At 56.0% G+C, this 25,489-nt stretch overlaps 2 protein-coding genes across 7 annotated transcripts in view; both read left to right on the forward strand.

Moving 5' to 3' along the window:
* NOL4L (nucleolar protein 4 like) overlaps window positions 1-22,517 on the forward strand; it is a 147,040-nt gene extending 124,523 nt beyond the window's left edge. For 3 of the 6 annotated variants that reach the window (XM_050807078.1, XM_050807082.1, XM_050807083.1), the window contains exons 6-11: window positions 9,650-9,927; window positions 11,870-12,055; window positions 12,137-12,328; window positions 12,625-12,747; window positions 13,208-13,409; window positions 17,807-22,517. In XM_050807078.1, coding sequence (XP_050663035.1) covers window positions 9,650-9,927; window positions 11,870-12,055; window positions 12,137-12,328; window positions 12,625-12,747; window positions 13,208-13,409; window positions 17,807-18,027 — 1,202 coding nt within the window. In that variant the 3' untranslated portion in view covers window positions 18,028-22,517. Of the gene's footprint in view, window positions 1-9,649; window positions 9,928-11,869; window positions 12,056-12,136; window positions 12,329-12,624; window positions 12,748-13,207; window positions 13,410-14,067; window positions 14,194-17,806 lie in introns of all 6 variants that reach the window. The other 3 variants (XM_050807079.1, XM_050807081.1, XM_050807084.1) reach the window with 3 other exon arrangements.
* The window catches only part of DUSP15 (dual specificity phosphatase 15), a 746,139-nt gene that overhangs the window by 149,898 nt on the left and 570,752 nt on the right, over window positions 1-25,489 (forward strand). The gene's annotated exons all lie outside the window — the stretch shown is intronic.

Below are 25,489 nucleotides of genomic sequence, written 5' to 3' on the forward strand. Positions count from 1 at the left end.
AGGCTGAGGCAGGAGAATCGCTTGAACCCAGGAGGTGGAGGTTGCAGTGAGCCAAGATCACGCCACTGAACTCCAGCCTGGGTGACAGAGTGACTCCATCTCAAAAAAAAAAAAAAAAAAAAAAAAAAATGGAGGTGAAGGTGAGCCTGGGCCAGTGGGGCCATGTGGGGATCAGTGCCCTTGCCCCTCGCGGCTGCCCCTCAGCCCAGGATACATACAGAGCTCTTGTCCAGCAGGCTCCTCTGTCAGGCCAGGCCCTCCTGAGGCACCTCCACCGGGAGCCTGTTCAAGGGTGACTTTCCTAGGAACCAGGAAGTGACCAGGCCACGTTGGCGTCATCACCCCGACCTAAGGACTGCAATGCACCAAACCCAGACTGGCTCCCGGGAGGGCTGGAGGAGGCCTGTAGGGGCTTTGGGGCCAGGGCCCTGCCCCATGAATCATTCACACATGGTGGCCTGGAGTGGCTCTGTTTGCTCTGAGAACACGGGGAGCAGGCTGTGTGTGTCTCAGCTCGATCTTTGCACACTGAATTAGTGTTTATTTCTTACCGCCTGTGCTTGGCCTGGAGGACGGGGCCAGGGAGGACACCCACATCCCGGCAGTTCATCCTGGGAGCGCTTCCCCGGGGCATCAGGGGCCAGTGGGTGTTGGGGGAGGGGCTCTAGGAAATGGGGCAGTCTGGTAGCAGGGGTAGGGAATTGTCCCACAGTACAGATGGGCAAATCAAGGCTGGCCTTGGAGGTTCCCAGAATGCCTGAGAGCACTGGGTGGCCTAGGTGGTGCTTTGGGGCTGTCTGAGTGCCGCCGTTCATCCCGGGTGATGGGCCAGTGACTTCCCCCTGGAGCCTCTGGTTCCTCCCTGATGTCTGCTGCAGAGGGTGGTTGTGCAAATCAGGCATGATGAGTTACCCACAGCCTGACACTTGGGACCTGACGCATAATTGGTGTCCGCCTTCCCCTCCACTGAAGGTGGTGTCTGTCTCCAGGGCCCCACCGCTTGAGCCACCTGTCCCAAGGCCTGAATATCATCTGCAGCTTGGACACCTGTCTAGGGGCGAGGACCCCCAGGGTCACTGCAGAGAGAAATGATTTCAGTTTTAGGGGAAAATCTAGGTGTACGACGTCTAATTCAGTAGCCAGGGACGGCTACCGAGCCTTGGAAAAGGCTGGTGCAGACAGGCATGCGATACATGCTGCGTCTCAGTGGCTCCATAGGAAAGAAGGTGAAATACCTCAGCTCTGATAACACGGTGTCGACTATTTATTGAAATGGTAATATTTTGGATATATTGGGTTAAATAAAGTAGATGATTAAAATTGATTTCACCTGTTTCTTTATTACTTTTTAAAATGTGGGTACTAGGGCACTAAAATCCCTCATGTAGCTCACTCTCTGTTTCTGTCGGACAGCACTGCTCCTGACTGTGAGGAACTAGATTGGCACCTGCCTGAGGAAAGAGTGACCAGAGTTTCAGCAGGAATGCCTGCTGCCCGGGCACTGAGGGGCACACACAGAGGAGGCAGGTGCTGTGGAGGTAGAGGCACTGGCGCCCCAGGGCTGGAAATCAGGGGGCAAGTGTGGCACCCAGATGGGGGGCATGGGCTTCCTGCCCCACGGCTGGGGCTGGGTCAGGCTGTGTGAACCACAGGACAGAGCAGGGTACTCAGGAGAGCAGCTTTGCAGGCAGCCGGGGCCTGAGGGCCACGTGGAGAATGTAGGTGCCCCGTGTGGCCTCATCACCCAGGATGGTAGGGTCCTAGTGTCCCCCATTTGACCTCTGCGCCCCTCCTGCCTGTCCGGAGGAAGAGCTGGGCAGCCCGCCCTGAGCCTGGTGCTCCTTGGAACTATGCATCATGTAAACACAGCCTGGGCACTGGCCTTTGTCAAAGCAGGCAGGGGGCCAGCCCTGGGGAGGTGCACGCCTTAAATTCAGAGCGGAGTCAGCACCCCCAGACCATAGCCCAGAGCCCTGCTGTCCACGCCTCCCTGGCCATGGTGGGCCTTGGCTGCAGCAGTCTCCCACCCCCTCCTCCCCCGTCGCCTTGTTGTGTGTGAATTATTGATGCCCCTCCCGTCCCCTGCCTGGCTGCTGCTGTGACAGTCTCATGGAGGCGGCACTGCCTCCAGCAGCCACACCTCTGGACACAGAAGGCAGTCTGCACGCAGGGCCTGCTGGCCTCCAGTGGCCGTGTACCTGGCCTATGGTCCCAGGGATGGTGGGCCTTCCCATTCTCCGAGCCTAGCCTGGGAGCTGGCGGGAGTCGCCCACCGGGAGAGGGTGCCACTGGCTTTGGGCCCCAGAGCGTGGTGTGGCGATTGGTGGTTCACACAGAGCTGGGCTTGTGCGGGCTGCGGGGCACTGGCGCCCACATAAGGGCATTGTTTGCTGAGGTAAAAGGGGTTTTTGTCTCCTTCTGGAGACGGGACAGAGGGAGGAACAATTTCCCCCATTCATCACTAATTCCTCCATTTGAATAGCAGCACATTGCCCCATGTTCAAATAGATGGGCACGGCAGTCCTTCCCTGCCCGCAGGCATTCTGGGCACAGGTGGTGGGCTCCGGGTCCTGCCCAGATGAAGGAGTCACCCTTTGCCACAGTGAGGAAGGCCTAGTTTTGTAGAAATGCTCAGAGGGGGTCCATCCCTGGCTGCTTCCCCAAGGCCCCTCAGGACACCTCTCTGCTGCCCACGCAGCCACAGGCTGGGGGCGGGCCCACCCTGCTGCCATCACGCTGGGCCCCGGCAGGCTGGCCTCAGGGGTGACCCTCCTGGAGAGGCCTCCTGGCAACAGCAAGATGGGGACCAGGTGGGGACAAGAGGTCACCTGGGCACCCTTAGATTCCACTTCCAGCTCCAGGTGTGGAGGGTCCATCTAAAACTCCCAGCTTCCCACTGAGCCTCCCAGCTGGAGGCCTGCACCCTGTGAGGCCTGTGTGCTGGGGCTTCAGTGCCCATGGAGCCAGCTGGGTTTCTTCACAGAGTCATAAAGTGCCAGAGCCCGGGAGGGCGTCAGCGGCAACTCCCAGGATTGTAGATAAGAGGAGGCCCAGGAGGTGGCAGTGCCCAAGGTCGCCTAGACTACAGGACCCTATACCTGCACCATCCCTGCCCAGGCCCCACTGCATTCCATCCAGCATGGGTTTGTGTGCCTATGTCTCTTTTAAATCCGTTTTTTTGTTTTGTTTTGTTTTTGAGACAGAGTCTCACTCTGTCGCCAGACTGGAGTCCAATGGTGCAATCTTGTCTCATTGCAACCTCCACCTACCTGGTTCAAGCGATTCTCCTGCCTCAGCCTCCTGAGTAACTGGGACTACAGGCATGTGCCACCACGCCCAGCTAATTTTTGTATTTTTAGTAGAGACGGGGTTTCACCGTGTCGGCCAGGATGGTCTCAATCTCTTGACCTTGTGATCCACCTGCTTCTGCCTCCCAAAGCGCTGGGATTACAGGCGTGAGCCACTGCACCTGGCCTAAATCACATTTTTTTTTTAAGGGTTGTGGGAGGCAGAATTCCAATTGGATCAAAACCCAACTGCCCCCAGTCTCTCTATTCCTTCTTTCCCCAGTGACAGGCGCGTTCTCCTGGCCAGGTGCAGTATGGGGTGGGTGCGAGGGTTGCAGCCAGTCCCTCCCGTGGGCATCAGCCCTTCCGTGGGCACCACCTCCTTCTGTGGGTACCAGCCTCCTCAGGACTGAGCTGGGCGTCATGGTGAGGTCCCCATGCGGAGCGATCCCAGCCCCCAGGTCCCGTCCCTTGGCCTCTGCCAGGGAGAAGACCCTGGACTACTCAGAGACCAAGCCATTGGTGTGAGCCCGCCCCTAGCCAGCCTAAGCAATAAGGAAATTGTCAGTTCCCTCACCAAAACCTCTAGGGCCTTCCTAGGTAGCAGGCACAGATGGATTCCAGGGGATCATCTGTGCCCCCTGTCAGCCCTGCTTTCCCCAGCGTGGGCCTCCCTGCACCATGGGCCCCCCTGCACCATGGGCCCAGCAACCCCAGGTAGAGAGTGCCTTCCCAGCCATCGCAGCAAGAGCCCCCACGTAATGTCCTCGGGTCCAGCTTGGTCACACGCTCTCACCAGTTGCTGTGATGGGCTGACTGGCCAGGCCTGGGGCATGCACTCACCCTGGGGCACCCAGGAAGACTCAGTTGCCCTCACCAGCGGGAGGGGTGTGATCTAGGGGGCAGCAGGAGCCATCCAGTTCCACCCAATACAGCTGCACCAACTCTGGGTCTCTAGGGCTGGGGCCGCTTCTGTGAAGGCTGGGCACAGGCCAGAGACACAATAAACACAGTAGTATTTCTTCCAAGCACTTATCCTCTCCTTGCACTACTACTGTGTTAGAGGGGCCTGGGCGCGGTGGCTCACGCCTGTAATCCCAGCACTTTGGGAGGCTGAGGCAGGCAGATCACGAGGTCAGGAGATCAAGACCATCCTGGCTAACATGGTGAAACCCCATCTCTACTAAAAATGCACAAAATGAGCTGGGCATGGTGGCGGGCGCCTGTAGTCCCAACTACTCGGGAGGCTGAAGCAGGAGAATGATGTGAACCCGGAGCTTGCAGTGAGCCAAGATCGCGCCACTGCACTCCAGCCTGGGCAGCAGAGCGAGACTCTGTCTCAAAAAAAAAAAAAAAAAAAGTAGGTAGAGGGGTCAGTGTGCCAGAGTGGGGCGGGAGCTGGGCTTACCAAGAAGGTGACCTTTACGCAGAGCCCTGGAAGTGAGGGACTGCGCCAAGGGGACACCCAGGACAGAGTGGAGCAGGAAGAGGGAACAGCAAGTGCCAAGGCTGGGTCACAGCTGGGGCGGGTGGGTGAGCCGTAGGGGCTCACTGAAAGGGCCTGGTGGGCCCAAAGGAGGGACCTGGCTTCCAGTTGGAGTCAACTCAGCCTGTGTGGCTACAGCTGGGATCAAATCCACTGCTTGTGGGGCCAAGGGACAGGCTGGACCAACCCCACCCCGAGCAGCACCTCTGCCCCTGCTGGTTCAGGAGGCATCAGCCCTTGCCCCACCATCCCTGGGATGGCTTCTGCAGAGCCATGGCCCAGAGCCAGTGCCACAGTGGAGATTGGGGCAGGCAGGGAGGGCTTCCCTGAGGTGGTGGTGCTCGGGTTAGCACGGAAGGGTAAGCAGCAGTCACCGAGAGTAGGGAGAGACCATGGCTCAGGGGCCAGAAAGCTGGTGACACCCCTTTGGAGGCCTGTCTCCTCTGGAGCCCTTATGTTTGATTTGTCACTGCTGGAGCACAAGCCTGGAGGGTAGCAGTCACCCCCATCCCCACAGTAGTCCCTCACTGGGCCCACCTCAGACTGTCACAGGCTGGGCTCCAGGATCCCCAGAAGCCCCCGTTGCAGTCTGGGAGAGCCTTGTGCGTCGGCAGTGGGTGAGTCATGATGTGAGAAAAGGTGGGGTGCAGGGAACCGGAGTTTCCTTTTGAGCTCCTGCCCCATCCCGGGCATCCGCACCTTAGAACCGTGTTTTATGGCCGTGAGACCCGCTCTGAAAGGAAACGGACGCTCCGGAAGGTGGAGTAGCCTCTTCCAGCCACTCCACGGCTCAAACCTGTGTCCTCCCCAGTCAGCAAAACATGGGCCTCAGGTTGTAGGCAGCTCCCCAGAGCGCGTCGTGCCAGGGCAGCTGTGTGGGGTGGTGGCTGCCTGAGCGGAGCCTGGGGGTAGGCGAGACCCTGGTGTCACTGGGGAAGGCAGGCTTTTGCGATCCATGTTGTGCCTCTGAGTGGGCTCTGTGTGTGCGGCGTGAGAAAATAAGATAATGGCAGATATAAACTAGATATAAACTAGTCTATAAACTAGGGCTAAGGGGCTGTTTTTGTTCTGGGTTTTTTTTGTGTGTGGTAAAATGTGTGACATAAAATTTGCCATTTTAACCATTTTTAAGTGTACACTCCAGAAGCACCATTACTTCCACAGCTTGTTCATCCCCCCCAACAGAAACTCTGCACCCATTAAGTAATAACGGCCCATTCCCCCAGCCCGTAGAGCCCACTGTGCCTTCTGCCTCTGTGAATTTGCCTGCTCCAGATGCTGTGCAGAAGCAGAATCACTTGCCATCCTTGCCCGTCTGGCCTGTTTCCCACAGCCTCATGTTTTTGTCGTCCACATTGCAGGACTTATCCAAACTTTGTTCCTTTTCATGGCTGGATACTATTCCATCATATGAATAGACCACATTTGTGTACTCATTTACTTGTCGGGGTTTTTAAAAATACAAATAATGGGTTGGGCACAGTGGCTCACGCCTGTCATCCCAACACATGGAGAGGCCAAGGTGGGAGGATGGCTTGAGTCTTGGTAGTTTGAGATCAGCCTGGGCAATATAGTGAGACCTCATTTCTACAAAAAAAAAAAACAACTTTAAAAATTAGCCGAGGCCGGGCGCGGTGGCTGACATCTGTAATCCCAGCACTTTGGGAGGCCAAGGCAGGCAGACTGCCTGAGGTCAGGAGTTCGAGACCAGTCTGGCCAACATAGTGAAACCGTGTCTCTACTAAAAATATACAAAATTAGCTGAGCATGGTGGCTGGTGCCTATAATCCCAGCAATTTGGGAGGCTGAGGCAGGAGAATCACTTGAACCTGGGAGACGGAGGTTGCAGTGAGCCAAGATCACCCCGTTATACTCCAGCCTGGGCAACAAGAACAAAACTGCGTCTCAAAAAAAAAAAAGAAAAGAAAGAAAGAAAAATTAGCCAAGCATCGTGGTGTGCACTGGCGGGGGGGGAATCGCTTCAGCCCAGGAGGCAGCAGTTGCAGTGAGCCCTAATGGCACCGCTGCACTCTAGCCTGGGCAGCAGAGCAAGACCCTAAAAAAAAAATAAGCCATGTAAATCAGTCGCCAGTATTTTAAAATCAGTTTACATAATGGTGCAGATTTCCAGTTTCTTCTAACAGCTTGGAACACGTGGCCATACGAGGTCCTAGCACCTGGTGCCTTACGGGTCTTACCCACCCAACCACTTCCCTGGCCAGACTGGGGTGGCGTCTAAGTACAGTTAGGGGAGGTTCTGCCCTCCGCATGTCAATCCCCAGCCAGGCAGCCGGGGGCACAGCCCTGAGGCAAAGGTCTTGGTAGCTGGAGAGTCGGGGCCCCCGTGTCAGGCATCTGACCTGGCGGAGGCTCCAGGAGCACCCTGAGCAGCGTGTGAGTCTCAGAAGCTCACACCCAGGGAGGGCAAGTCCATCTTCTCGGGAAAACCTGATTGGGAGGTGGGTGATGGGATGATGGGATGTCACCTCTGGCCCCGTGCACGGTGTGGCACTGCAGCCAGCCTTGGGCCTGGTGCCTGTGATGAATGCAGTGACCACTGGCTTGCTGTGTGCCAGGCACGATGCCCACTGAGGAGCAGCCCCTCCTTCCAGAGGAGGAATCTAAGGCCCTCCAAGGTCAAGCAAGTGGTCTGTGGGTGGGTGAAGGATGGGCCCCCGCAGCTCATGGGAGCGGGGGTAACCAGCCAGTATGGGTGTCATCCCTGTCCCCCATGGACCTCAGGTGCAGGGGCTTCTCTGGTGACAGGGTCTGTCCTGGTGGGGCAGATGGCCCTCACGATGACCCTGGGCCAGGTGAAGGAAGCACGAGGGTCCCTGGCAGGGCTGGACAGCAAGCTGGGGTTGGAGGCGTGAATGCCTCCTTCGTAGGGACAGTGGAGAAAAGTGCCAGCCTGAGGTGGCAGCGTGGAACCAGACCTTGAAGGCTGGCTGCCATCTGCTCAGCTGAAGGTATCATGGCAGGCAGATTGTAGAGCCCCAGCAGAGGATAGTGAGGCTGGGCTGGGGGACTGCAGAGGTCACAGGACTGAGAGTGCCAGTGGCCATGGGCCGGACTTTTATTCAGCTGCAGGAAAGCATGGGACAGGGGAGTGAGGATTAGGCCTGGCTCTCACAGGCAGGATGTGGGTGGCCTGGGCGCTGGAGAGCAGCCAGCGGGGGCTGCATGGGGAGCTGGTCTGGTTCCCGGGTGGAGGACAGTGGGCACCCCCATTCTCACAATTCACCTTCCCTGTTACCCACAAGGCTCAGTAAGACACATCTGTCCCCGCAGGAGGTCTGGCACCTTGGTTGCAGTCATTACTTTGTTTCCAGGCCAGCATTCAGTAGGTGCTCAGTAAAGATGCTAAGGAATGTGTTCACTCCAGACTGGGCGCGAGTAGTCTGTGGGGTCCTGGGGACTGCCAGCGCGGGCCGGGACTCCGAGGATGCAGCCAGTGAGGGGCAGCTATGGGCGGGCTTTGAGCAGAGCCCGGAGCTGCCCTGCGGGAGGATGGAGGGAGTGGTGGAGCTAGGCTGCCCGGAGGAGGACAAGACGCCTGGCCCAGGGGACCTGCGGCAGCCGAGGGGGAGGGGTGCACTGCGCCACCGTGGTCTCCCATCCCCCTCTGCCCGGCCCGGCTGCTTGATGGGCAGCCTGGACCCGCCCCCGGGCAGCCGGGAAGCCAGCAATTGGTTGGGGCGCTAGAGCCGCTCGGTCGCCATGGGGACGCTCTGGAGGCGCGCGTGCCCAGTGCCCTGCACCGGGGACTAAATCTTCATAATCTGCCGGCTGGGAGGGTGGGGGTGGGGTCCAGCGTGACCCTGGCCGGGGGGAAGGGGTGGCAGGGTTCGCTGTGACCACCCCTCCCCCATCCACGCTGGGTGCAGGTGCGGAGCTGCCAGGGTCACCCGTGCATCCCTGGGACCCTCGCGGGTGCTCACCTGACAGTGACCCCGGGAGTTCCCGTGCAGCTTCAGCCTCTGCCGTCTCAGCTGAGCAAGCAGGAGGCCGGGGCTGGAGCTGGGGCTGGGTGGGCAGAGAGGCCTGGAATGTATCTGGAACTGTCTGGTCTCCCGGTTAAAGTTTCCTCCCCGGCGCCCGCAGGCTGGCGGTGCCGCACTCTTCGCGGCAGGGGGCGCCCTCGCAGTGCTTTGCCGAGGCTGCCCACCCTGAGACGCCGGGCAGGCCCACTCGGGGGCCGCGTGCAGACCCCAGACCCTGCAGCCCCGGCTTGGCATGTCCCAGGCCACGGGGCCTGCACGGAGCACGGATCCCGGGGCCACCGTGCCTGTGCCTAGGCTGCCAGGGCTGAGCTGGGCTTGCTTGCAGGAGGGAGTGGATGGCTGGAGGTCACAACAGAGCCATCCTTCCTGCCTTGGGCAGAGGAAGGAGACATTTGAGGGCCCATTGTGGGTAGGGGCTTTGAGAGCTTGAAGCTGCAAGGCAGTGCCGGGCAGCAGGAGCAGGGTGGGTGGGAGGTGCCGTCCTGGGAGCTGGGGAGAAGGGAGAGCCTGGCCGGGCTGCGAGGGCCTCCAGGGCCCTCTGGCAGGCCACTCACTCCTAAACCCCTGGAGCTGGGCCTCCCTTAAGCCTGGACATAACGCTTGCAAGTTTGGGGTGCAGGAAGACCCTCCATGCCCTGCACAGCCCTGCCTGGCCACTCCCCTCCTGATGGCCCCTCTGTTCTGGCAGAGGGGACCCTGTGGCTGCATCAGCTAAGGCTGTGGGCTGGGGCAAGTTGCCTCTGAGGTGGGGTAGCAGCACTCATCCCCACCCAGGGATACTCATGAGGAAGACACAGGGTGGGATACTCCGAGGTGGCTGCAGTGGCCACAGTGTGTGGGATGGGGCCTCACACCCAGGCCTCTCATTCCAGATGACTCCTCCTCTGAGAGTGGCAGCGGTAATGGCTCCTCCACCCTGAACCCTTCCACATCGAGCAGCACGCAGGGCGACCCTGCCTTCCCCGAGATGAATGGCAACGGCGCCGTGGCCCCCATGGACTTCACCACGGCCGCCGAGGATCAGCCCATCAACCTGTGTGACAAGCTCCCGCCGGCCACGGCACTTGGCACACCCTCCTACCCCTCCGATGGCTGTGGTGCCGACGGGCTGCGGAGCCGAGTCAAATACGGGGTGAAGACCACCCCTGAGGTGTGTGGGGCTGGGGGCTCAGTCTCTTTCTTTCTGTAGAGGGCTGTCGTGAGGCGAGAATGAAATTGTATACACCCAGAACTTAGCTGGAGCCAGCCCATGTGTGTGACACCAAGCCAGGGTGGTGGCTGTGGCTGGTATGCCATCGGGTTCCTGGTGGAGCTCTGGGATGGGAGATGGCTTGGAGTGTGCCCTCAAGCCAGGCCCCCTTCTCCAAGTCTGGTTCCCCATCTGTGAAGTGGAGCTGATGGTCCCTGCCTTGGTAGAGATGGTAGATGGATATGCATCCCCACGACCCGTCCCCTCCCCCAGAACAGCATCTGCTGTGGATAACAGCAAGTGGCCACTTTTGGCACAGCCAGGTACGAGGCCTCCCACTGCCTGGTTTCTCTGCGTGCCTGTCCCCATTTTATAGGTGGTGCAAAAAAGGGGCAAGGGCCCAGGCACGTGGGCAGTGGAACTCCTCCTTTGACCAGGCTGATGGAGGGTGGGCACAGCAGGTACCGCTACCAATGGGCATCCCCCCTGCTTCCTGGGGCCTCCCTCACACTTCCACAAGCTGCCTCCGGGCCACAAAGGTTTCCTGCAGTAGTGCCTCTTCTCCCACCTGGGCCTGGGGGCCAGAGGCGCCTTCCTGGAGCCCGCACCTCTGGCCAGACTCTTCTCCCTCCCTGGCATCCTGCCCCATCCAAGTCTGTATGTGGACGAAGTGACAGGCACCAGGCCAGTGACCCTAGGGGACCGACCCCTGTGGGCCTAGTCCCAGGGAGAGAGGCCTGTCAGGGGCCGTGCTGTGGGACCAGGTGCCAGGCAGTACACTTCTTCCTGGATTTGCTCCTCAGTGAGTGCTGTTCCCCCTGGGCTGTGCCATGGCCATGCTGCCACATCACAAGGTCTGACCATGCAGCCACCTGTTCCCTGAGCCTGCCTTACCTGCTAGATGCCAGCCTCCTTGAGGGCAGGGACAGTGTCCCCAGGCTACTGCCAGTCAGGATCTGAATGAGTAGTTGGGACACATCGAAGGCACAAACTTTCCAAAAGACAACAGTGGTCCTCAGCCATCCCAGAGCAGTGCCCCGAGGCAGGGGCAGGAGACAGGTGGTGTGGGAGCTGAGCCATGAAGGATGAGAAGATGGAGGAAGCACAGAGGAAAAGAGGAAGCTGCCTCTTAAGGAGAGATGGGCAAGGGGGCTTGTCCAGGGAGGAACTCATGGTGGGAGCAGAGGGCTGGAGCCCTTCTCTGCTGGAGGACAGGAGACTGCTGGTGGAAGCTGGATCTGGTTCCCTTTCCCTTTCTAGCCATATATTCTCAAGGGGCCACTGTGTTGTCCTGGTGGGGGTGCAGACAGGAGAAGGCCAGGCCAGGAGCTGCGGGAACACATCCTGCTTAATGGACCTGTCGCCTTGGCTGGCTACCTCGCCCAGCCCATCTGTTCCTCCTCCCGACAGACAGCATGCTCGCTGCTTTGGTGACAGCTCGGTTGTCAGCTTGGGGTTGTAGCCCCTTGGGGATCAGGGAGGAAAACCCTGAAGCCAAAACATATCTTGGCACAAGAGGAGGCTGGCGGGTGGTGGGAGTCCTTTCCGTGTCTGCCTTTCCCCTGCACACGTGGCAGGTCCTGGTGTGGACCTCTGCTGAGGAAACAGGTGACACCCTCCTAAGTGCTCGGCACCCCCAGGAGCCAGGTCTCTGCATATACTGTTGCAGTCGGTCCTCCCTTCGGCAGCCCAGGGAGGGAGGAGGTGGTGGCATTGCTGTCCCCATTGCACAGATGAAGGGAGCAGAAGAGAGGAGTGACTTGCTCAGGGCCTCGCAGCTGTGGCTCTCGTGGCAGCAGGGCGTGCGTGCCACCCTGGTCCCCAGGCTCACCACCTGTAGGAGACCCAGCAAGGGCAGGAGCAGCTGCTTGGCCCAACCCTCTGCCTCTTGCCCTCTTTTTAGTCCCCCCCCTACAGCTCTGGGAGCTACGATTCCATTAAGACTGAGGTCAGCGGCTGCCCTGAGGACCTGACAGTGGGCCGGGCCCCGACGGCAGATGACGACGATGATGACCATGACGACCATGAGGACAATGACAAGATGAACGACTCTGAAGGCATGGACCCTGAGCGTCTTAAGGCCTTCAACGTGAGCACCGGCCGGAAACAGGTGGGATGGGGATGGGAGCAGTGCCAGGGTCGGCCCTTCCCATGGCCCGTGTCTCTGCAGATGTTTGTGCGTCTCTTTGTGGACGAGAACCTGGACCGCATGGTGCCCATCTCCAAGCAGCCCAAGGAGAAGATCCAGGCCATCATCGAGTCCTGCAGCCGGCAGTTCCCCGAGTTCCAGGAGCGGGCCCGCAAGCGCATCCGCACGTACCTCAAGTCCTGCCGGCGCATGAAGAAGAACGGCATGGAGATGGTGAGTCCCTCCTCCCTGGCCCACGCTTCCCCTCGGCACCACCACTGACCTCCTGCCACACGCCCAGGATGCCCAGGCCCCTTCACCGAGGGTCTTCCTAGGAGTCCTGGAAGCAAGTACCATAATCCCTGGTTTGCAAATGAGGGAACTAAGGCCTAGAAAGGTCCTATAGCTCCGTAGACTGAGGCACTGGAGCCCAAACCCCACCCTGTGCCACCCACCCCTGGGGCAAGGTCTCTGCACAAGCCCAGGGCCCCCACGACCCCATGCTAGCTCCATCCCCGTTCTGCCTGCAGACCAGACCCACGCCACCCCACCTGACCTCGGCCATGGCAGAGAACATCCTGGCAGCTGCCTGTGAGAGCGAGACGAGAAAGGCAGCCAAGCGGATGCGTCTGGAGATCTACCAGTCCTCACAGGTACCTGCCACAGCAGCCACTACAGGGGCTGCTCCCGGGCAGCCAGGGACAGCAGGTGCAGGGAGGGCAGGCCTCAGACGGGTGTGGACTGAGGGAACTGTGATGGGTGCAGTCGGGGAGGGGCAGAGGGGGAACAGGAGAGCAAAGACGAGGAGAGGAGGTGCGTGGAGGTCAGGGGTGGTGTTCTCAGAGGTCTTCAGACCTCATATGGAAGCCTGGACTTCATCCCGAGACTAGAGGGCCCAGATCAAATATGCTGACAGCGAGATGAGCAGAGTCGGGAAAAGCCCCCAGCGGGGAAGGTGGCCGGGGAAGGGACAGACAGAATCCCGCAGGTTAAACCACAGCATTGGGTCCCAGGAGTCCTGGGGCCGCAGCATTTATCCACCTTGTGTCCAGGGATGGTAGTTGGGGCCAGCTGCCCCTTGGTTTCCCCAGCGCCCCCCTCTCCCCTCTGCAGGATGAGCCCATAGCCCTGGACAAGCAGCACTCGCGGGACTCCACAGCCATCACCCACTCCACCTACTCACTGCCAGCCTCCTCCTACTCCCAGGACCCTGTGTACGCCAACGGCGGCCTCAACTACAGTTACCGCGGGTACGGGGCCTTGAGCAGCAACCTGCAGCCCCCTGCCTCCCTCCAAACAGGAAACCACAGTAATGGTGAGTCGGGGGAGGCCTGGACTCTGGCTCCCTGACCAGCACCCAGTTGGGTCTGTAGAGCAGCCCCCGGCAGGGCAAGGGGTAGGGGGAAGCAGAGGCCTGTGATGGAAAGGGACTGCCTCACAGCACAGGGAGCAGGAGGGGCGGCTCTGGCACCCTCCCACTTCATCGTCTCAGCTGGTCCTTAGATTGGAAGGTGAAGGAGACTTAGCTGGTTAAAGCAAAAAGCTACCGCCCCCTTCTCACCGCCAGTGGCGCTTGCTCCGCCGCTTCCCACCTTCACTCCCGGCGCCTCTCACTGATTCCGCTCCCCCAGGGACCCTGTAGGTGCCGAGTCCCAGCCAAGGGCCTGTTCTTGACCTGAGTTGAATCTCCACAGCCCCATCTCACCCATAGTGACCAAGGCTCAGTGAGACGGCTGCTGGCCTGGCCCAGCTGTGGCCCCGCTGGCCTGCAGGGCGGCTCCCTCCCCAGGCCTCAGCGCAGGGCCTGCCTTTCTAGGTGAAAGCTTTTCTCACCCGGGTGCTAGGCCTCAGTTCTTGCCCCTGCACTCATGGAGCCTACATCTGAGACACCCGGGGTGATGGCGCACACCTGCTCCCTTGCTCCGCTGCTGTAGCTGGGTGATTCAGTAGGTGCTTTTCCGGTAACTTCCCAGGCTACTCTGCGCAGATGGGGCACAGACCATTAGAGGAGACAGCCCCCGAAGAGACAGAGGCTTCCTCATGGAGTCAGGTGCTGCCGTGAGCACGAACTGGAGTGGGGAACCTCAGACCCCTTTACTGTGAGGCCAAGGGAAGCAGGGGAGGAGTGGGGTCAGCCTGGTGGGTCACAGGACCTCTTGGGCCAGGCACTCGGGTTGTGTTCTGTGTGCAGGAGGAGCCCCTGCTAGGTTTTAAGCACAGAAAGGCCTTGAATTGTGTGGTCATTCTGTCTGCCCTTGTAAGAAGGTTTGAATGGGGAGAACAGGAGGCAGAAGCCGTGTGCTTTGGGGGTCGTTCAGAAGCCAGGGAATGAAGGGAAGAATTGAGGAACTTGAGTAGGTTGGAGAAAGGTGCCACCTGTAAGCTGGGGAACACTGGTGCGAGGTCTTGGCTAAACATGCCTGAGGATTCCCTAAGCCCCAGTCCTTGGCTGCAGGAGACCCCTCACTGTTCCTGGGCTGAGCAAGGGAGGGAGCTAGTCCCCACCCATGGCAGGAAACCCAGGCCGCCTCCACTCGCCTTGATCCTCCACCCCCCAGAACCAGGAAGTGTGTGCAGGTCCCTGGAAGATTCGTGCCTGGGCTTAACTCCTCATCCCTTCCTAATGCCTCTTAACCTAAAATAAGAGGCCGCCTGGCCCTAATCCCTGAAGCTAAGGCCAGAGTGGCCAGCACAGTGAGAGGTGGACTGGCTGTCCTAGGTGGGCTTCTTTCATTCCGGGAAGAAAAGCCATCCCATAGCCCTGCCCTCCCTACACGTGGGAGTCTGCGGCCCAGCAGATGAGTGAGGGTGGCCTGGGGTCTGCTCCCTCCTAGCAGCAGGTGATGGTGACAAGCCTCTATCTGGTGTGCACCCAGCATGACCTATCTCAGGGGTGTTGCTGCCAGGTTCCCCTGACCCTCCTAAGGGCCTCTCATGGTGGGGCTGGGCCTGTTTCAGGCCTGCCCCGTTCACACCTGCCCAAGAGGCACAAACAGCAGCCAGATAATGATTCTTCAGGGAGGCAGCTGGCTCTGCCCTTGTGCATCCTGGGGCCTCAGTCTCCCATCTGTGAATACCCTGGTTCCTTCATGGTGGGTAGGGAGGCCACTAAGGCAGAAATCTGGTAATTTACCTCCTCGCCTGGGGCAGCCCCTGTCCGTGAGCACTAGTACCTCGTCTGGAGAACATTGTTTAGATCCTCCAGCGGTTGAAGGAAGATGACAGGCAGCCACGTGGTTGCAGGGCCACCCAGCTCCACTGGCCTCCCCAGCCTCAGACTTTCAAGTGATTGTTCAATCAGTTTGGTACCTCGGCTGGGCAGCCGTATTAATGGCTCAGAGCTCCTCACTTTGTTCATTATGTTGTCATCTGGAGATGCAAATCAGCTTAGATAGAATCAGGCTCACCCTGTCTTGCCTGGAGTGCTGGGTAACTCATGCTCGCTCCTATCCCTCTACCCACCATACAGTAGTCACTCGGCAACCTGAGCATCTGGCTGTAACCAGAGTCTGCATGGGATGTCTCCAGATCAGATTGGCCACAGGAAACAGGGACCTTCTCCTTTCCAAGCCTCAGCTACCGCCCAGGAGAGAAGGGAGGAAGCTCTGAGCACAGGCATGAACAGGACAGCACTTGGGGAGAGGAGGAGAAAAGGAAGGACCTGAGGCCACTGCTCATGTTGACTATGCCAGGAGGCTCTGGCCACTCCCAAGCATGATGCAGAGGGGACCAGAGCCACCCTAGAGGGAACCAGACCCTCTCCTCCCCATCCCTCTGGGTCCAGCCCCTGCAATATCCAGAAGCCAGCAGAGGTACTCCTGTTCCCAGTTTCTCAGTCCCCCATTGTGACAACACCTTGGGAGTCAGTGACCTGCTTGGCTGCTGTTTCTAGACACGGCCCCAACCCCTTCCCCCTGTGTTTGACTTTAACAGACTTAACTGTTTCCTTAACTCTCAATTCCAAGGACGCTGTTTAGAAAATAGTTCCTAGGACCTCCTCCTTGGTGTCCACGTTCTCTGGCCAGAGAGGAAATAACCCCATGTGACAAACTGTCCCATCTTAGGCTCCAGCTTCCTTCCCCATTCGGGGACTGCAGCAGCTTCCTTTTAGCAGCAGTCAGGTTCCATAGTTTATCCCAAGATGTCGCTTCCAGTCTGGATGCCTCCAGGGACAAGAGCTTGTCCCTCTTCATAGCAGCATAAAAACTGCCATGGAGATGCAATCATGAGTGAATGTGGCCATCAGAACCTTCAGGGTAGTTGGGGGAGTCTCACACCCCCATGGAAGAGAAAGCTGTGGGGAAGGGACTCCAGGGGGAGGGCAGAGAACAGAGAAGCTGACCTGGCTGCATCAGAGAAGGCTTCCCAGGGAAGCGGCAGCGCTGCCTGCACCTGCCCAGATTCTCTCTTCTTTGGCTGTTTCTTGCTGTGAACACCTTGCAGGATGCTTTTCAAATTCCAGGAGCTTCCAGGTCTCCTGGGAGCCCACTCAGAAAGCCGTGAAACCTGTTTGGAAGCCCTTCCCTATTGTGCCAGTCTAGGCAGGCAGGCCTCCTGCGGGCTGAGAAGGAGCCCTAGCCTGGGCCAAGTGTTTCACACCTGGCATCTTAGCTTCTGCTCACAGGAGCCGCTTAGTTTTGGCAGACGAGGGCTCTGAGGCCCACAGAAGTTAAAGGATTTGCCAATGAAGTAGCAGAGCAGGACTTGAATCCACACTTGCCCGACTCCAAAGCCAGTAGCTTCTTGGGAAAGGCCAAGAGAGGACAGGGCCTGGCGGTCCCCTCCCCAATACGCACACCCCTAGTGTGTTTTAGAAGATGGCAGGCTCCCTCTTCGCCATCATCATCTGAGGACAAAGGGCAGGCAGTTTCTCCAGAAACCAGTCTGGGTCTTGTCCTGATCGTTCGGCCCACACTCCCTCGTATCCCAGCAGCATGAACCCTCCACCTCACTCAGGCACAGGACTCCTCCCAGGAGGGGGTATTCGAGGTGCTGAGGCTTAGCAGAAAGAGGCTTCACACAGCCAGCCCCTTCCTCCATCCACTGGCTGCCACGGTCCCTCCTGGGGGTGCAGTTATGGCCTGGCCAGTCTGGCCTGTACCTCTTCCCCCAGACAACCAAGGCAGCTGGTCTCTCTCCAGCTGGACAGAAGCGCACACAGATGTTTCTTCTCCTGGCCTTTTGTGGCTCCACTCTGAACTCCTCCTGGGCTTTCCCCACACACATCTCTCAGGTGTGTTAGGCCCCTGCCTACCTGCAGAGTTTCCTGCACACCATCTCCCCTTCCAGCCTCGATGTCTGGGGTGGGGGAAGAGCACACGGATGGGTGCTGCTCCTTTAGGCATGCTGGCAGAGGCTTTAGCACTTGGCCCACAGTTCCTCAGTGGTGGGAGTATTTCCCATTCCCACGCTCTGCTCACCACACTGAGAGGCAGATCTTAGGAGTTCCTTTGCCCCAAGTCCTCCTCTTCCTCACCTAAAACCAGAGCTTTGCAAGATCACCCTGAGGATTCCCTGAGAACCCTGTCGCCCGCAGGCCCGTTCTAAGCACTAGGGATAGAGGCATCAGGGAGATGGACCAAAGCCACAGACTCCAGTGTTCAACTCACAATGGGCACTAGGCCATAGGTTATGACAGCGCCAAGGAAGACACACCTCCCAGATGCCAGGCAGGGTGGCCGCTCCCTCCTCACCCTACTTCCCTCTTCACAGGGCCCACGGACCTCAGCATGAAAGGCGGGGCCTCCACCACCTCCACCACCCCCACACCCACCCCCTCCAGCACCAGCACCAGCAGGCCCGTGCCCACCGCTCAGCTCAGTCCCACAGAGATCAGCGCCGTGCGGCAGCTCATCGCGGGCTACCGGGAGTCTGCTGCCTTCCTGCTGCGCTCTGCAGACGAACTGGAAAACCTCATCTTACAGCAGAACTGACCCCAGCAGCACCTGGAGCGTACTGCCCTAGGGAAAGAGGCTGTCCCAGCCTGGACCCAGCTTCCTGCCTCACCAGTTGGTACCTTTTGTTTTTGAAAGAGGTGGGATCCAAAAGAGCTGTTTCTAGCCACACTCCAAGCACCTGAGACTTTGGGCACAAGGACACTTTTTTTTTTGGAATCTCACCACACGGGTGCTCTGACCTGCTTGGAAGAGGCCAACGGGGCAGCTCTGGAAGGGTTGGGGGCTCCCCTGACAAGGCGCTGGGGCTGCAGCTCTGTTTAGAATCACCTTCGTGGACCCTGATGTTAGAATCCCACCCCCAGATAATTACCTTTCAAGTCTTAGGTGAGCAGAATTGCATATTTATTGAGAAAAACAAAGTGGACCCTTTCTTCCTCTCCCCTTAGTAATTTATTTTTCTGAAAATGGATTCTTTTGTGTTTGTACAGATTGCTAGTCTGTGTCTGTCTGATCAGAAGGATGTATCCCCATACCTAACATTCCATATCACTACACTGATGTGGGCTGGGGCCAGGGGCAGGGCAGGTGCCAGGCTGGCTGTTCCTCTGCATGCCTGGCGCACCCTGTGGCCACTATCCCATGGCCAGGCCATCCTGTTGCAGATCCCAGTGCTGCCACAGGGACACCACCAGGCACCTCCCTAGGCAGCGCCAAGCAGGAGGACCTCACCCACACCCATGGCAAAGCAAAACAAAAGAGGTACCCCCACCCCATTCTCCAGAAGCCCCAGTCCATGGTCACCTGTATTCTACCTCACACTCCAGCGTGGGCTTTTTCCAGGATGTGCCCTGAGCCTGTTCTGAACAGCTGTCACCCCAACTCCCCCACACAATGTGTCTGCCTGGGAGGTAAGTCCAGACTGGGTGTCCAGGAGCTGAACCCAGAGAGCGTCCTGTCCCTAACCAGCCACTGCAGTCCTCTAGCTCTGGCCCTCTCGGCTGCTTGACGGGACGGACTGCTGGGAGATGGCAGCCGGTCGGCAGGGCCCTTGCCGGTCTGAACTTCTGTGCACAGGCCTGGGCCCTAAGACTCCTGCCAAGAGGGGCCGCTGCTTCAGGGTGAGCCCCGGCTGTCAGGCAGCTGTGAGCTCCAGGGCGGACTGCAGCTCCCATCCCCTTGCGCCATGTTTGGAGTCAAGGGATCAACGGAAGTGGAGGAGCCACTTGGGGTTCTCCTAAGACCAGCCCTTCTGGAGGGGCCAGTCCTGGAAGAAACCCATAATCCCTGGAGTGTGAAAAAGGGCAAAAAGAAAAAGCTGGCCTGGTTTCCTTCCTCCCTGATAGGCACTTCCTCTTGCTCAGTGCAATACCTACCAGTGCTGCTAAACCAGGGATTCGCCCAGACCTCAGCAGGCCCCCAGGGCCTCTCCATGCAACACTCCGTAGCCATGACAGCAGCTCTCTGCTGCCCGCCCCTGCCCAGAACTGGCAGAAGCCCTCTGTTGCCTTTCCTCCCTCAGAGCAGCGAGGCCCCAGGGGAGCCAGGGCCGAGTGGATCCTAGGATGGCCACAGAGAGCCACTCGCTCCTAGAACAGGCACTCCTTCCCAAACCAGCTTTTCTGCAGCCAATTGCCTGTTGCAGCTGTGGCCACTGCCTCCCGGCACTGTGGCAGACTCCCCCCGAGGAGGGACAGGGAGGGGGCACCAGTGAAGATGCCCCATCCTGCCTCAGGTCCAGAACTCTGAAAGGTAGGGTGCCTACCCCGTGCTTACTTCCGGCCCCTAGAGGTTGGGGGTGGTCGTCTCTCTCAAGTGGCCTCCAACAACCCACCCAGCCACACCACCTCTGCCTTCCATCTGACCAATCCCCAGGCCTCTGGTCAGGGCCAGGACACCTGAGACTCACCCTTAGCACAGCACAACCTCCAGTGCCCAAGGCCTCTCCCACACCCCAGCCATCCACACATCCAGCCCCACCTGCTCAGTACTACTCCCCTCAACATTTGAATTCGTGTAAATATTTATTTTTGTGTGTGAACAATACTACAAAGTAATCAGTGAGATCTTTTGCAAAATGTTACCCCAGGCAATTTGTGAGAATCTTAATGTTAAAACCTGGCAGAGACAATCGCCACCCTAGAATTCCTGGTATCAGTTACTTAACATGTCACTTCTCCTCCCAGAGGCAGTACCCAAGCTAGACGTGAACCGTTTGCATTTCTTGGCAGACAGGAGTGAGAAAGACTGGGGAAGGGGCTCCCTCCCACCACCCACACAAGGATTAGATCTAAAGATCAGCATAAGCTACAGTTTGAAATCACGTTTTTCTGAGTTCAAGCTGTTGGAAATGACCACCCTCTAGCCTGCCTTAGTACTGCGGCAAGAGCATAGGTTCAATGTGTTTTCAAGAGAAAGGAAAGAATATGTCAGTGGTTAAAGTCCATTGGGCCTCCCAGGCCCCTCCAGGACAAGGGATTTCATCATGTTGACCCCATCTCTTGGGTGGGCTCCTCCTTTCCAGTGAAACTACACCTGAAGCCCTGGAGATGGCAGAATCAGGAGCAAGTTTCTGCATGGAAACGGGATTCCATTTAGCTGGCTCAGTCAGGGAACTTGTTCTGTTTTGCTTTTGTTTTAAAAGATACAGCTTCAACCCCTTCCCCCTACTCCTGACTTGGAGGGCACCAAAGAGCTGGTTCTGATGAACCAAGCTCGCTGCTGTCTCACCCTCACCAGAGAGACTGCCTTCTCCCAAAAGGAGCTCCCAAAGCCCTGTCCCGCAGCCATTTAAAAATCTTCTGACGGGCCTCAGGGCACAAAGTAATCATTTGGGATCCTAAGTTAAAAAGGAAATGCAAGAGTAGGATACTCCAATTCCAGAGTCTTTGCAGGGGCTAATCCCATGAGAAGGGCAGCATCAGAGAAGTGGGCATTGGTCTTAGTGGTGGACCATCAGGTAGACAAGTGATAGTGTGTGTAACCCATCTGAAACTCATTTTACCGTCGCCACTCTTACAGAGGACAGTTTATTCCCAAGGACAGTGCTGACAGGGAGGGGGACAGGCAGGGAGTTAGGAGGGTTTTCGAGGATTTCAAACAGGTGGAACCCATCCATCCCTATTCCCAAGGGCCACTTACAACTAACTCCAGGGGTGGTTATAGGATTAACTACCAGTTCATTTTCAAAATGCTGCTTTGAACTCAGAGGGTTGATACTTTTAATTTGTAATTTTTTGTAAAACTTTTTACAAAATAGTAAAGTATTTCACCAGAATACCAGTTTCAATCCGTCCATGGTCTGATTTTTATATAATTTAGTGGTGCTTTAGAAACTTTGTTTTTGTTGTTTCTGAGCTAAACAGCTCAATCCTTTTTCGCCTGTATCTACCTAAGACCAATGTGAACCTTTGTATTTTTGCTCCTAATTTTGGACTCAGTGAAAGTGTACTGTTTACATGTACAGATGCCCCCAGTCCCTGTGTGTTCTGCAAGACTTGCTCTTGAGGAGGAAGATGCACCTCACTAAGCTCATCTGCTTAGCAAAGCCACAAACAAAAACCTCTCACTTTTTACCTACGTTTCCACCTAAAAATACAACAAAAAACCTACACCATATAGAACTCATATTGGCTGAAAAACTTTCCACCTGGTAGATGGCCCATATGCCTCTATTATGTGGTCCATTTAGGAGCAGGAGTCAGAAGAGAGACCTCCTATTGGCTGCTGGTGGGTAACTGCATGGACAGAGGAAAAGGGAGGGCAGGACTTTGCTGCAGAGCTATGGGATGAATGTAGTTCTTCCCTGGGCAGCCTGGGAGTGGGAAGGTCAGAATGACTCACGTGGCCTTCAGGATCAAGCCAACCAGGATTTAGGGACAACCCAAGAGGTCTTTAGTCCTCTGGCGTGATTTAGACATGTTGTGGAAGAGCACGAGTTCCGTATCTGAGATGAGATGTTAAGACTTTCAGTGCAGACAGTACAAGCCATTTCTTCAGGGTTCCTCTGGGGGCAGCTCCTTCATGAGGTCCCACCTCCGGGGAGGGGCACAGGACTCCAGATAGTAAGCACTTAAGGCAAACAGTGGATGGCACCAACTTTTAAAGGTGACTCTTTGTTAATCAATGGCTTCACCTCTAAATTATATTTTTACAGATAATGCACCTATGCAACTTAACGTGGCTCTTCTAAGCAGGTGAGGACTTCCTCCTCAATGCTCTCTATAAAAATCATTTGTGTTCTATATAGTGAGTTTTACCAGTAAATGTGGCTTAATATTTTAATTCTTAGAATGTGTCTTCTGTACGTGATGCGACTAAATTCTGTTTTGTTTGTGGAATGACTAGCACAGGCCGACTCCCTCTCTCCCTCACTTAACAAAAGACCAATGAGCTGTTAATTGAGCTGTTATCTCCATGGTATTACTTGCTAAATGCACTGATTTCATAAGTATGTGGAATCCTTTTCCTTTTGAATCTGTATATCATATATAAGACTGAATCTACTTAATAAACACTGAACAACAAACTGAATGCTCTGCTTCCACTGTGTCCTATCAACAGCAGCACCACCTGCCACTTCTCACCCTTCCTCATCTAGTCTGGCACTGAAACATCTTTCTACTAGTGGAATCTACTAGCCAACAGTATGGCACACAGAAGGTCCTCAGTACATTTTCCAGAACAAATAAACCTGTAATTCCAGCACCTCATCTGTTAGAAAGGGAAGGAAATGAAACTTTCCCAGGCGCTCTTCAGTTGCTGAGCACATGCAGAGCTCTCATGCACCCTTTTAAATCTCAGTTCCCTTACCCGCCACACGCAGACACACGGGCACACGGAGTACACGCCCTGCTGAAATTCAGTGACCAGCAACAAACTTGCTTTTCCACAACCTCTCACCCTAGCACGTGGGCAATTGACTGAAACCAAATTCCCATAATAATCCCTAAGTGCTAATTTGGAAAACTGAGCAAACACGATCTCTGGTTCTGAACCTTCGGTGCTTAACATTCCATTCTATGCAAAACCCTGGATCCCACCTTGAAGGAAACAAAAGGGCTACTTTTTCCAAAGATACTTATTTGTGCTGATTTTTTTTCATCCTATATATGTGGTTTAGGTTAAGCTTTAAGGAAAAGTTGTAGGAATATGGCTGGGAACAAACGTGATCATGGATTTAAAAACTTTAGGCATGTTAAAAGCATACATTTTACTGCTAAAATTCTGTGTGTGTGTGTGTATATGTGTATACATTTATGGGACTTATTAAAACCTTTTTATTTTTTTAGACAGTATCACTCTGTTGCCCAGGCTGGAGTGCAGTGGTGTGATCTCAGCTCACTGCCTCCAACCCTCCAGGTTTAAGCAATTCTCTGCCTCAGCCTCCAAAGTAGCTGGGATTACAGGCACAGGCCACTATGCCCGGCTAATTTTTTGTATTTTTAGTAGAGACGGGGTTTCACCATCTTGGCCAGGCTGGTCTTGAACTCCTGACCTCGTGATCCACCTGCCTTGGCCTCCCAAAGTGCTGGGATTACAGGCGTGAGCCACCGCGTCCGGCCAACCTTGATTTTTAAATAATGACATAATCCTTTTTCTCATAGAAATTCCGTACAGTAGCCAAATATATAAAATGGAAAAGGGCATGACCTTGGGGCTGAGACTCACTGAAGACAGGAGGAGGTCCGGGCACAGAAGATGGCCCTTGATGCCTCCGTTTTCCCATGGATGTGGGGAATCAAGGGGCAGCAAATCCTCAGTTAATACCACGGAAATTCCTTGTCCTGCCTAAAATGATCACCAATGAGACTGCTCAAACTATTGAGACTATTAGAAACCCACAACCTGGGACAACAGCTCCAGAACACAGACCCCGTTGGCCTGCTGGCCAGCCCCGCAAACACTTACCTCCTTCCACAGGAAATGCTGCTGTTCCACCGGAGCACTGGGATTCCCGCTCGCTGATTCCAGTCTGGCTTCTTTAAACAGGGCTCCACACCACTGTTGTTAACAGTGGATAAAAGACTTCATCAAATGGGAATGTCCCCTCAGAAGAGCGAACTAAAATGTACTCAACGACAAAACAGGCAAATCTCCCTTTATGAAAAACAACTTAAAATGCACTAGGGAAGCGTAGTAGTTACATTTCTTTGCAAGAAGAATCCTTGCAAAATCCTATCTTCCCTTAATTGATCTTTTGTATAAACACAGATTTTATTAGGTTTATTCTCAGCCGGTAGTTTTTAAACACAGGGCCCCAGCTGCCTAAGGAGCTGGTAAATCCTGACACAGCACGCAAAACTTTGTGAGGCCAGGTGTGCTGGCGGCAAGATTGCTTGAGGCCAGGAGTTCAAAACTAGTCTGGGCAACAGTCTCTACAAAAAATTTTATTAGCTGGGCGTGGTGGTGTGTGCCTGTAGTCTGAGCTACTTGGGAGGATGAGGTGGAAGGATCACTTGAGCTCAGGAGTTCGAGGCTACAGTGAGCTGTGATCATGCCACTGCACTCCAGCCTGAATAGAGTGAGAGTCTGCAAAAAAAAAACCCAAAAAGCTTTGTATGTGCATTCCATGGGGGGAGAGTTCCCAAAAAAACGATTAAGACCCACCCATATCAGGTAACACAGCACTGACAACTGTTGTTCTTACAAGGCGTTCATCTACGGCTTGTGGTAGAGATGTTCATTCTAGGCTTTCAAATTTACCAGAGACAATAGGAAGCGTGGGGATGTTGTCCAATTTTGGAGCAATCTCCAAAGTTCCACATCCTGCCCCTTCCATGGCTTCAAACAACACCCACACATAAGGGCAACACAACCTGGGTCCCCTCCTCTCCGGGAGACAGGGCAGGCAGATGCTTTGGCCATCAAGACCCCTGATGGATGCAGGTAGCTCTATTTAGCAGGCACACATACCCACACACCCCTCTCTCTAACACAGTCTTACAGCAGGCTGGATAGCAAATAAATGACACCTTGCCAGGCCAATACCACTTTTCCTATATTCTGAAACATTATTTTCCCTGTCCTTTGGACCATGAGCAAAATAAGCCTTCCTGACCAAATATTCAATCTAAACTCAGGACTACACCAACCTTTGGTCAGGTCTGTGGCCTGAGACCAAAAGCCAGGGTCCAAAGGGACTTCATACCCTGCATCACCCCTCAGCGCAGCAGGCACAAGGCCTACATCCTGACAGCTCCTTTCTGGAGCAAGAGTGAAGTAGGTGGCAGTAGCTGTCTAGATTTCTACTGTAGTTCACCTATTATTGTCTTGGCCTGCTGTGAACTAACAGTCATCATGTCCTAGGAGGCAGGCACTAACAACCTCGTGAAGTAGGAACTATTACACCATTCACAGATGATAGTTGGCAGCCTGGTTAAATAACATGGCCCAAGACCACAGAGCTGGCGTGTCGCAGAGGCTGTACTCTAAGAACTCACTACATCATTCTGCCTCCCTGAGGAGAGGCAATAGGCACAGGAAGGTCCCGCATCTGGGA

The sequence above is a fragment of the Macaca thibetana genome, chromosome 10 (assembly GCF_024542745.1).
Source record: "Macaca thibetana thibetana isolate TM-01 chromosome 10, ASM2454274v1, whole genome shotgun sequence".
Classification (NCBI taxonomy): Eukaryota; Metazoa; Chordata; class Mammalia; order Primates; family Cercopithecidae; genus Macaca; species Macaca thibetana.